This window comes from Embiotoca jacksoni, unplaced genomic scaffold (genome assembly GCF_022577435.1).
Source record: "Embiotoca jacksoni isolate LCO1_2020_lvr unplaced genomic scaffold, fEmbJac1.0.p SCAF_14, whole genome shotgun sequence".
NCBI classification, from domain to species: domain Eukaryota; kingdom Metazoa; phylum Chordata; class Actinopteri; family Embiotocidae; genus Embiotoca; species Embiotoca jacksoni.
In genome coordinates this window covers 10,022,572-10,034,758 of record NW_027185274.1, presented here as the reverse complement: position 1 = coordinate 10,034,758, position 12,187 = coordinate 10,022,572, and the positions used below count along the sequence as shown (strand labels likewise).

Sequence of the window (12,187 nt, the reverse complement as noted above, 5' to 3'; positions counted from 1 at the left end):
CAACCAATAAAAAAAAACGGTTTACAAATTATATTTAGTTCAATTTCTGTGTAAATACATCTACTTCCTGGTGTGGGGCGCCGGCCAAACGAGGGTGAATGCAACTCGTTCAACTTTTTTGCCAACCACGTGACCCGAGACTGCTCTTCGATTGGTTGTTTCAGATTTTCCACACTTCTCTGCGCCCCGGACCCGCCCTCTTTTATTGGCAGCGAATCGGTATTGTTTTACATTTACCTTTCTTTCATGTGATTGGACAACTCTCGACGCCGTCCCTGAGGTTCATCTCACATCTGCCGTGACGTAAAAAAAAAAATTTCCCCTCAGGGATTAATAAAGTAAATACCTACCTAATTACACGGTTACTCCGGCGTCTTTGCTGTCTTTCCGGCAGTGTGAATAATTTAATATAATTTTTTTACAGCTTACCGTATTATAAAGCTTTTATCGTGGCTGACACCTGGTGATAATAATGAGGAGCTGTTGAAAATTATCATCCGAGTAAATATGTCAATATCTGTGTCATTCATTCAGTATTTTTCCATTCACTAACTCTCTCCTGTCATTTCAGGCCTGGCCACGCCCCTCCAGTCAATCACGTGATCTTCCTTGTCTACACACCTGCTCGCTTTCTTCATGAACCCGGGGAAGCACCGGAGGGTAACACTACTGCAATGGCGTCAATGCAAGTTGTCCTCAAAAGTATACAACTTTCTCTGCCTCTACCTTTAGTTTCTATGCACAACGTTACTTAAAGACAGCTGTCCTGCCTGACAGTGAAATATTAGCTAAGGTTAATGGGTTAAGACACTATCTAGTGTAGATGCTGCTGTGGTCGCACAAACAAATTAACTCCGATCAAAACTGGCATTATTGTGATCTAAAAGGTTAGTTGCTCCTAATATACCGTGGTGGGTTTTGATGTGATCCATGTCTAATGTGATTTTTTTTTTTTTTTTTTGGATGTTGGAAAAAGCAGTGAAATGTCCCTTTTTTTTTTTTTTTTTTTGCATTTTTACAAATAGAAACAAGATTTCAGAAATCAGAAGCTGTGTTTCACAGGATGTTATAGCTCTCTGGGATAACGTAGTCCATTTTTGACCTGTCGAAGCGGTTTAAAGTGATCTAGTGTTTTTTTTTGTTTTAAACCAGGTCCAATGTGGTCAAGATGTGAAAAAGCAAAAAGGGGGAAATTTCACTTCTTTTTTTTTTTCACAAGCGGAATAAAGGTTTCACAGATTGGGTTACGTCACAAACAGAAGACATACAATAGTCTGTTTAGTAGGAGTCATTTTTTTTGTTTGATCATTGTTATTTTTTTTTTTTATATGGAAAACTCAACAGTACCTGTCTCCACTGAGGTTAAAGACAAGATCAATTCCTTAAGGTTTTTGGTTGTACACTTTGTAGCTTTTCAATTACAATTTGGGCTCCCATTATTCTTGCAGGTATTACTTGTGAAGGCAACCCAGTGAGGTTTTTTTTTAGGAGATTCTTGTTAAAGCCATAATGCTGCAACAATGTTCTGATGAATGTTCTTCGCTTCATCAATGGAGAATCTGCAGTCAGTTGTTGGGATGCTCCTTTACTGTAGATGAATAGATCAATGTATTAATGACTTTCAGCAAGCTCATAACTTGACTTAAGCTAGCAAGTCTACTTTCATAAAGAGGATTATAAATATGTAACGAGCAGAAGGGGAAAAAAAAAAAATCCTAAACATGAATTGTTGAGTTTACAATCACGGGCGCTCTGCTGTTCTCATCAACACTGCAAGCCAGAAATGTTCCCAAGCTCCCTGCCTACCTTCTTCTTTATCAACTTATATCTGTTCTCGAACAGAGAGGTAAGAACATTGCGTGTGAACTCAGCTCGCGCGGGAAGTGAACCGACAAATCAGGATGAAATGAAAATCCGACGATAGAGGGGGGGGGGGGGGGGGGGGGGGGGGGTTGACTGAGAACGGCAATTAGCTCTAATGAACAATATTTGTCCCCGACACACAGTCTCAATCAGATCGTCCCTCCTCCTACCCGACCTCTCAGTTCCTGTCATCACGCCGGCACCTTCTCTCCATTTCTTCGCTCAGTGCCTCGTGCCATGCCCTCCTCCCTCCTCCCTCCTCCGTCCTCCCTCCTCCCATCGCCGCTTCCTGTCATCATCCCTCTGCTGCTGTGAGATTGTTGATCTCCCCAGAGGGACTGTTGGATGCTGGAGGAGTGCGACAGTAACAGGTGTCTCATTACTGTGCTAATAGCAGGCCACAGGGAGAAGACGTGCACACACATATATATTTTTACAGTGACAAGCAATGGCAGATATGATAACTCCTCCACATTCTTGTGCTCTCAGTCATTTCATGGGTGAATTACCCGGCATGAATAATTTTAACGTGTCGATTGCCTCGAGCCGAAATCTATCTTGAGACGAATGCCCACACGATTGCCACCGATTATCAAAACCTTCCATTTAACAGCATTGCGAGATTTACTTGAAAGCTGAAGCTCTAAGCTATGAAATGGTGGTTTTTTTTTTTTTTTCCACCCAAGACTTTTTTCTTATTTGGCGGGGGAGGAGGGAGAGGTGGAGGCATCAAACTCAAATTCCTCTCCCATTTTAATGACATACAGAAATGCTCCTTGTGACCTGGATCCTGTTGGCAAGCACAGTACATGAGGATCCAGTGGGCTCATTACGCTGCCTCTCCGCAGCAGTAACGATCTCTCATTCATCAGCTGGAGTCTTCGCTCGGTGCACATAACACACAATTGCACAAACAATCTTCCACACTTAAACAAATCCCAATGAGGCATGTAACTGGTAGTTTGCGCCTGCCTCTGTGCTTGTTAGAGAGATATCAGCTGCTTAAATTGCCTTTCTCCTTATTACCGAGAGCGAAAAGAAATGCAAGTGGCTGTTGTGGCGTGTTTGTTTGTGCGGTTCACGCTGGAGCCATGTTTATATGCAGAGGTGGCTGCTCGGCTGCACGCGTGGCAGTATTCATACTTGTGCGGTATCAGATAGCAAAGTGTGTTTATGTTGCAGGCACGGGCTGAAAATGAAACCAGTTTTAAAGAAGAATACACTGCTGCAGTATATGAATAAATCAACGACGGGAGCGTGCGTAACCCATGGATGCGTTAAGAGAGCTCCCTCTAAATACATCCAAGGTGTAACTCCCGCAACACTACATTACGTGCGACACTATGTGTGCCCTTTATTTTATGCTTTTACAGGACAAAGAACATATACTTTTAGTTAAAAACCCATCAGTCTGAGCGCTTTGCAAGCTACGAAGGATTGCTTTTCTGTGTGCGGGATGTATTTTTGTGTGTGTGACTTGCTGCATGAAGCTCGCGGGTCATTACCCAGTCAGCCTGAGGACACAAGAGGCCATTATCCAAGGGAGTCTGGACACTAAATGTTTGATAAGCCTGGAAAGCGGATGTCCTGTTTCTCCTCTCATATATTACACGTGTCAAGTAAACATGCGTAATATAAGGATCCAGCTGCCAAATTAAAATAATTGAAAGAAAAGAAACTACATTTTCATCAACCGGGATTTACAGTTGCATATAAAGAAAACCTTCTGGTGTGTATGTTCGGTGCAGTCTGTAGCAGAGAGAGCAGTGTGAATTTGTTGGCTCAGCAAAGTCCTGAGAGATGTCGAGGTGGTAGAGATGAGTCATGGAGCAATCTGATTAGACATCGCTCCCTTTCCTTTCCATCAAAGCCAAAGTTTGTCATAGTCATTCAACATGTATCCGTGCACTGCACCACATTTACTTACGTGTGTGAAAAAAATAGCTAAAAGACTTCATTTTCTTTTCTATTTATTATCAAAATACCTGTAAAGGGTATACAAAAAAAAAAAAAAACTCACTTTAAAAATATCAGTAGTGTATTGGTACTTGATATGAAAAGCAGTTTTCACATTACCACTACAATACTATTGCTGTATTACTGTAGTGCTATTTGTTTCCATAGCGCACCAATGTTGAGTCACGTAACCACTGTTCCTATGGCAGCAAGTTTACATACAATAATCAAAAGTGTATATTTCCATCACTTTAATTTGTTAAATTCAACAATATAATCCTGTTGATTTCAATGGTTGTTCTGGATTACTAATCTAAAGTCGAACTTCCGTCACAGTGGGTGCACAAACTGTTAATGTCTCAGCCAAACTGTATGTTGTGTTAATGTCAAAGCACGGCAGTGGCAATATTTCAAGTGCCGTTTGGAAATCTCTCAAGTCGGGGAGTTTTCCACCAAATGTTTCAGCACATATTTGACAATAAAAGCCCTGTGAAGTAAAAAAAAAAAAAAGTGTTTCTGTCCACTGAAATGCTTGAGGGCTTTTAAGTTGATACAGGAAGTGGTGAGTTTGTATTAACATTAACTTTAACATGGCAAATGGACGTGGATCAAAATGAGGCTTCGTGCTAATAAAATGTAACCAGTTATCAAATAGAGGAGCAGCTGGTATAAATAAAGGTCAGTCACTGTTAGAGGAAATACGGTTCAAGTGAATTAAGGAGAAAAGAGCAACATTAATGCTGTATTATATGAATCAGTGCTACTTGTAGCTGGCATTAGCAGAAGCCAACATGTTAACTTGGTTATTGGCCTAATGCCAAGTAAGTTTTTAAATCATCGTTTACCTACATCATGGTGAACTTTTAGTTACCTTTTAAGCTGTTCCAAACAAGGAAAGGATGTTTAGCTGCCTTTTTCATCTTTTACTAGTTTTGGTATTGATGAGAGAAAAAGGGATTGAATTCACTGCAGTTGCTCAAAGGGAATGTTTACTTCAATGTTATTCAATACATGAGTTGATCGTGAATCAGTCACATCACCATCTCTGTCAAAATGACAACTTTAAATATTCCATTTGTTCTTCCTGGTTCTCTTCGTGTGTTTCTCTTTAGAGATGATTGTATCCAATCATATTATCAACCATATTATGCGAATTGCCAACTTTATGTTTCCTCACTTAGTTAAAAAAGAAAAAGAAGTGGCATAGCGTCGATCTGGTGCGCTCCGGCAGCGTGACACCTCTGCTGTATTATCAGTGTGGCCTTTTCAAGTGTTTTTCGGCAAAAGTTGTGACAGTTCATGTAAATGCTGTTACTGAATACCAGAAGAAAACGTTATCCATCTGGCTTTCCTCTGAGGAGATCTCTGAAACCTTCAGCATACTTTCAAAGTGTGGAGCACTTTTCTAAAGTACTGAGTCTGTACGCATCCATCCATGGAAGAACATCATAAAATGTTACACATCCTGGTGGTTTCTGGGAAATGTAATCTGATGGGCAGCGAGTCTTCTGGCAGCTTGGGGATTCCATCCAGGACCTCAAGCTTTGGCAAACAAGAGAAAACACTGCACACGGGGAGAGAGAGAAAACGAGAAGATGATGATGATGATGATGATGATGATGAAGATGAAGATGAAGAAAAAGGATTCCTCTACACATTTATGCATCCCCCAGACATCATCGTCTATGTCTTCTTACCGTGCACGGTAGCCCTGAGTGAAGGTCACCGGGTTGCGGGTGAGGTTAAGGGAGCGCAGCGGGCTGTTCCCGAGAGCTCCCAGTCCCCCCAGGGAGCCGATGGCGTTCTCAGACAGACAAAGGTGCTCCACCGAGGGGAGCTTTGGCAGCTGACGCAGACACACCAGGTGGTTGTGATGCAGGTTTAGCATTCGGCACCTGCCCCCAGGAAACACAAATAAGGCTTCACTTTTTTTTCCCTGGTTGTTGCTACCTGTTGTATTTGGTAAAAGGACCATAAAAGCACCAACAAAAAAAAAAAAAAATCAAAACAATATTGTCAAAAGATTCCAGATTGCGTACGAGGGGAGGGGGGGGAATGCAATAATGCTTTCCAAACGGGCAAGAAGTGGTGGACAAAATAAGATAAACAAGTTGGCACCAAGCGGCAACCAACAGCGATGTCACCCATTGGTTTGTGAACTGCCAGTATGAGGCCTCGAGTTTGACTTTACAGCCGTCGCCATCTTGCTGGTTCGGCACGGTTTGGAGCCAGAAGTGACCATATTTGGACGAGTTGAGGTGGGAACAACCGGTGGAACTGACTCAATCTGATTGGAAACCCAACGGCACTACGTCACGCCAACAAAATAACGGTAATCCGACCGCACTACAGGCCTGTCAATCAAACAGACACGCTCCTAAAAACGCAATTTCTGAGGCCTATTTTCTAATTAATGATGGTATTGTTTTACAGATGGACTGCAAGAAAACTAATAAGAAGGAGGGCCTTTAGCTAATAATACCAAAATAAGCTGTGGGTGGAAGTTGAATGGTAGGCTATTTGGTGTCAGTCCCTAGTGTCACTCGGTGGTACTGCAGCTGAAGGCATGTCCCCGTTGGCCTAATTTTTCAAACACGGAAGCTACGTTCACTTTTCAATGCGGTCTATTGTTGGCACAAAAATGTGCCATCCGAAGGTGAACGGTAGCCGTAGTGTTTCAGCTTCAAGAAAAAGTCTGACCATCCCCACGTTTGTAACAAAAATAGCAGGAACATTAAAACACCAACAGATAAACTGCGTGGTCAAAAAAAGAAACAACTCTAACTTTAGCAAGATACTGGCTCAAAAGCACAGAACTGTTTCCTTTAATTCGACCTTCAAGTGAAAAGATTTAAAACAGTGTGATGTCAGTTTCAGTCTTGAATGAGACGAGACATTTTTCTCCATTTTAACGGCTGAATGCATTCAATAAAGCTATTATGAACACCAGAATAATGTTGACCAGATTTATAGATTTCTATCTCGGGCTTCTTGAAAGATTTATCAGCATTCTGAATGAAATATTTTCACATCCATCAGTGGTCTCCGTGGAGCTGAGTAAACAGTGTACCGGGTGAGCGAGTTGAGGTGCAGCCTGAGCTGTGTAGTTTGTACCTTGGCAGACGTACAGAACTCAGGTTAGTGAGAGAGTTGTCGATCAGTTGTAGTTTCTCCACGCGGATCAACCGGCGGAGGATCCGGAGGAAATTCTCTCGCTGGAAGGGGTCACCTAAGTCCTGATAGGACAAATTTAACTCCTGAAAAGAGAAGGGTGTTACAATCGTCAGGGTCTTCATCTCTCTTTCTTCCTCTTCTTCTCATACTTGTGCCTTCTTTACTCGTCTCTGCTCTTCTTCTCTGCTGCATATTTTGTAACAACACACACGCACACACACGCACACACACACACGCACACGCACACGCGCACGCACGCACACACGCACACACGCACACACACACACACATCCATGTTAACTTACCAGACAGTTTTCCCAATTCTCTTGCAGTCTCTCCTCCCATCGCTGTCCTTCATCTCTCCTCCTCCTCCTCCTCCTCGCCGCTGTCTCCAAACTGATATCAGCCGCCTCTCTTTGACACAGATCCTCTTCTGATGGCCCTTTTTCATTAATATTGTCAAAAACACAAGAAAAGCCTGTAACAATGTTCACCTATTTAATCCAATTTAATCCTGCTGTCAGTGTTAACAATGACAGGTTCAGATGCTTTGTCACAGTATGTTTGTCATCTACTAAATTAAATGAAAATTACATAAAATATAAGCAACACAAGGAAAAAAGGAAACGAGGCAGCTTCTTGACTGTCTTCTTTTTTCGGTTCAAATCATTTAAATTTATGCGAGGCTTGTCTAGAAGCTCTCTTTGAAGTTCAGCTTTGACAAAGAAGCATAACAACAAAAAAAAAAACCTAACTTTCCAGTGTCTACTTTTTTACTGCTTTAAGATCTAATCAGAATTGTTTTGAACCAACTCTCCAACAAAGAAACCACATTGTGGCAGTGACTTCGTTAGTTCAAAACCTGTTCAGAAAACTGTCTTCTCTTTTTATTCTGTTGCAGGAAATGCCAAGTTGAATCTCTGCAAGAGTCACACCGTTTGTTTTCTCATTTTAATCGCACACCTTCTCTAACCCTGGGGCAGGTCAGCTGGTCGCCTGTGACATCACACTGCTCCAGGCGATGCCACGACACAAACCGGAAGCGATTGGATGGAAGCTGAAAAGAAGGGAGTGAACGAAGTGACAACCGGTAAGAAATGTTCCACAAAATAAGAGTGAAATGCATCATTCTGCCAAGTCTCGTCAAATCTAATCATTGCATCTCATGCACGACACATATACACGTGCAGAGGCTTGTTCAGTATAATTTCTTGTGAAGGCAGAAGAAACCACTAATGAGTCACATCCCCCCCCCCCCCCCCCCCCCCGCAAGTTTAATCAAAGTGTCCTCTCACTGATTGCAGCTGAAATTCACCACGGTCAAATAAATGTCTCGTTGCCGGGCAAAATAAGACTTGTACATGGTAATGGCTTGTGAGAACAGGAGACACACTAAAGTTTAATCTACCATAGCTCCCCATCAGTCCAACATAAACTCTATTCTCTCAGCGTGCAGATAGCATGTAGCCAAAATCAATGGGTCATTATCAAGACCATTAAACACTATGACAACGCGTGTTCACAATGTTCAGATTCTCCTGATGAAGCACAAGTGTTTTATAATCTGATAATGACACCTAATTTCCTCCCTATTTCATCGCTTATGTCTTTCTTTAATATATTAGTGCATTTTCTTTCCAATACCAACGTCTCCACCAACTACGGTATTACAGGTATCACGCCACACGATAAAATAGCAGCGGGACCTGACACTTTCATGAGATAAAGCAGGCAAGTAAATCTACTTGATTCTTCTAATGACAAAATGTTTTTTATGAGTGTCTCTTTAGTTTTAGCAATTCTAACCTCCAATTGGAGAACATTTTAGAGACACCTTAGCTTATTGATGAAATAGTACAACATGGCGTAAAATGAAATGTAATAATATTCCGTTCACTGCTTTTGTTTAGTCCAATTGGATTCAGTAGTGGAGTCAGTTGTCCTCCTTGCGTGACCTTTTCAACCCTCTAACACTCATCCTGTTCACTCTGAGTGTGTCCGTGTCACTCGACACCCACTTCTGTTCATTGAGACACAGGAATGACCTCACTTTAAGTTGACCACTGCTCCTCACTGACTGGACAGTCAGAGAACGGCCCCGAAACCAAAATGTCACTGTGTGCTTTCACTTTGAAGAATACACAGACCAAATGTTATAGAAATAATGATATTATAAATGGAAAAATAAATGTAACGCCAATGCTGGTTTTAGTTTAACCATGGTTCTGCTCAAACGGAACATCGACCACGAGCAATAAACAATAACCCCACATCAGTTGGCATTTTCTACTTCTTTAAACTCACTATTTTGCTGCAGGTAATTAAGCAATGCACTTTGCAGTCACGAGCACATCGGACATTTGTTTTCACTACAAGTGGAAAACTTTGTATGTGACATATAGGGAGGATAAGGGGAGAAGCCATGTTTCATCTGTCTTAATTCAAATTGCTGTGAGGGTAAAAAATGTCATCGGCATAGCTGTCGAGGTTAGAGGCCAGTGTGTTTAGGGTGAGAGTGTGTGTGTGTGTGTGTGTGTGTGTGTGTGTGTGTGTGTGTGTGTGTGTGTGTGTGTGTGTGTGTGTGTGTGTGTGTGTGTGTGTGTGTGTGCGCAACTCACAGGTGTAGATACTAGTCCAGAATCAGGACTATGTTCCACAGAGAGAGGTGTGCGTGATACCCTGAGGTCAGAGTACTGGGATGAGTGGGATTTGGGAAAACTGCCACTGAGCGTGTTCACACCTGAAGAACTGAGAGCGAGGGGAAAAAGACAGCTGGGGTCATCAGGTGCGTTGTCACGTCGCCGGTCCCTGTTTGAAGGGGAGCTGTGTTTTCGTAACGTAAGCCCTGGTGTGTGCTGAAACCCTGACCACCAGCCGAGTGGTTAGAGTTACAGTGAACTGGGCCTGTCAGTGCAGATTAGGACCCGTTGCTATGGACACCTGTGGACACCTGAGCAGGTGCTATTATCTTATAATAGTGGCTGAATGCAGAGAATAGCTGAACCCCGGTGCCTCTACAATTGATTATGCATGTACTGCTAAATAGTTACCATTCGAGTAGAATTGAATAAAATGATTAAATATTTAAAACCTTCTTTTTAGCAATTGCATTTTTTTAAATACAAAGTTAGCCTCTTTGGCTCACATTTCTGCTGAGGTACAAAAAGCAACAGAGAAAAAAATTTGCCACCAGTATAATAGAAATGGGCAGATATCAGAGAATGAGCTGCTCTGGCTTACCTTTCTGACATGTCCCAATCTCCTTGTGATGAATTCTCCTGGCCTTCTTTAACACCTTGTGAATGGCTCGGTATAGCCCTGCAGCCCTGTAGCTGTTACCCATGGAGCCCGGTGGGTTTGTTATTATTCACACAGAGAAAGTTGACCGTCCTTCGGGAGTCTGACACCACAGTGCTTTCTCACCATTGTGTGAGTGCTGCGTCTGCCGCCGGAGCTGTAGGACACCAATTGATCACCAAGCTGCATGGTTGCCTGGCAACACTGTTCAGGTGTATTACACAAGAGAGGTAGAAATAAAACTGTTGCGGGTCGCTGCTGCACAGCGCTCTCTCAAAATTAACATTCAACTTTCTAATGAGCTGTGACAGATTCATTACTTCAAACTGAAACTTTCAAAAATGACTTGTCTTGGTGTAAAGAGAGTGCTGCAACGATGTGAACAGGTTTTTGTCTTTATTTATGCAGGCCTATTTTTAAGAGAAAATCTGACCTTTTGACACATTGAAATACAATATGCTTTTATTTTTTTTTAGTCTTGTCACAAAAACACCTCTAGCCTCTCGTGTTTTTAGGTGCCACTTTTCTCTTGTTTCTTCTCTTTATCCTGTTTGAATTTATTGTTTTGTTAGTTGGGTCTGAAAGGAGACTGCAAACAAATTTAACTGAATTTCAGCGAGTAAATGTTTCTTTTATTGGGCACTTAATGTAAGCTACACCAAAACTATACTTAAACCAATGAAAGAATCAGTAATATGAAAATACTGAAATCCTTGTTAACATGATACCTCAATATCAAACTACTTCACCAGTTCTGAACTCAAATTATACTTTAAGTAAAAATATGGACAAGGTTGCAAAATGTATCAAGGGTGAGAGCGTAAATTATTGTTAATGCATAAGAAATAATGTACAGCTGCTACAAGAAATTCCATGAACTATTCATTAAACTCTTTGGGAGGTTGATCACAGATTACATTTTGTGAGTTTAGCCAACAAGTACCAGTCACAGTGTATTTGTAGTGGACAAAACAACAAGATGAGATATAGTTGAAAAGTTTGAGTTTGTGTATGGCAATTATTTTCCACCTCTAGAAATATTTTACCAGTAACCGTCATTAGGAAAGCTTGCAGCTTCAGGAGCACTTTCATGTCTTCTCTTGTAGTTTCCTTCTTTCCGTGCAGTATGTTGTCATGGGTAGCAGGAGAGATAAGGACGGTGCCCACAATGGAGACATACGGCACAGCTATCTTTGCAGCTGGTGAAAGTAATTTAGATTATAAATAACTCCCTTCACCCATGGGCTGTCGTTCCTCAACTGTGCCGCTCTCTGTGTTGAAGATACTGAAACACACTGAGCACACGGAGGAGGTGAAAAAGCTATTAGATATAGGTAAAGGAAAACCTTTGGAACTGCTTGAGATTAAATGATTCCACTCTGACTTTGTACTTAGTGTGAATGTGTTTTTAATAGATTTATTGTTATTTCAAGACTCATCGTCTGCAGGAGTAAACTGTCGCGTACGTCAGCTATTCCTGTTCATTATTCAAATGATTTGACTTGCTTTGTTCTTTTACAGCCGGTTTCATTTTGTGTTGCAGTCATGACAAAGATAATTGGTGTCTCTTAAACATCGACTGACGAGTCAGTATATCAAAGCTCATTTTATGTTTGTTGTCACAGACACATCTGTTGGGGATGTAATTATCCGGGTTGTGCAGGCAGAAATAGATGTGTAAGCAATTGTTTTTTTTTTTTTTTTACCAAATATAAACTATATATTTATATATATATGTATTGCTTAAGTCAATTTTAAATTTAAAAAGTGGAAAATGTAAATTGAAAAACCAACAATTACAGCTACTATTTGTGCTTGAAACATCCTTGTAAATAGTGTCATTTTCTATTTCCTGTTAAGCACAGTACTATTTCATATTCTTTCTGTTCTCGGTGAT

General features: G+C 41.3%; 1 protein-coding gene across 1 annotated transcript; it reads right to left on the bottom strand.

The window, feature by feature from the left end:
- Positions 1-3,869: 3,869 nt before the first annotated feature.
- On the bottom strand, positions 3,870-10,352 carry LOC138196913 (leucine-rich repeat-containing protein 46). Its single transcript, XM_069147304.1, has 7 exons — positions 10,234-10,352; positions 9,612-9,741; positions 7,957-8,050; positions 7,299-7,435; positions 6,934-7,076; positions 5,517-5,714; positions 3,870-5,383 (listed from the first exon to the last, which is right to left on the bottom strand). Exons 1-7 carry the CDS (start codon positions 10,242-10,244, stop codon positions 5,266-5,268), a joined length of 831 nt encoding a protein of 276 aa, XP_069003405.1. The 5' UTR covers positions 10,245-10,352; the 3' UTR covers positions 3,870-5,265.
- Positions 10,353-12,187: the final 1,835 nt, after the last annotated feature.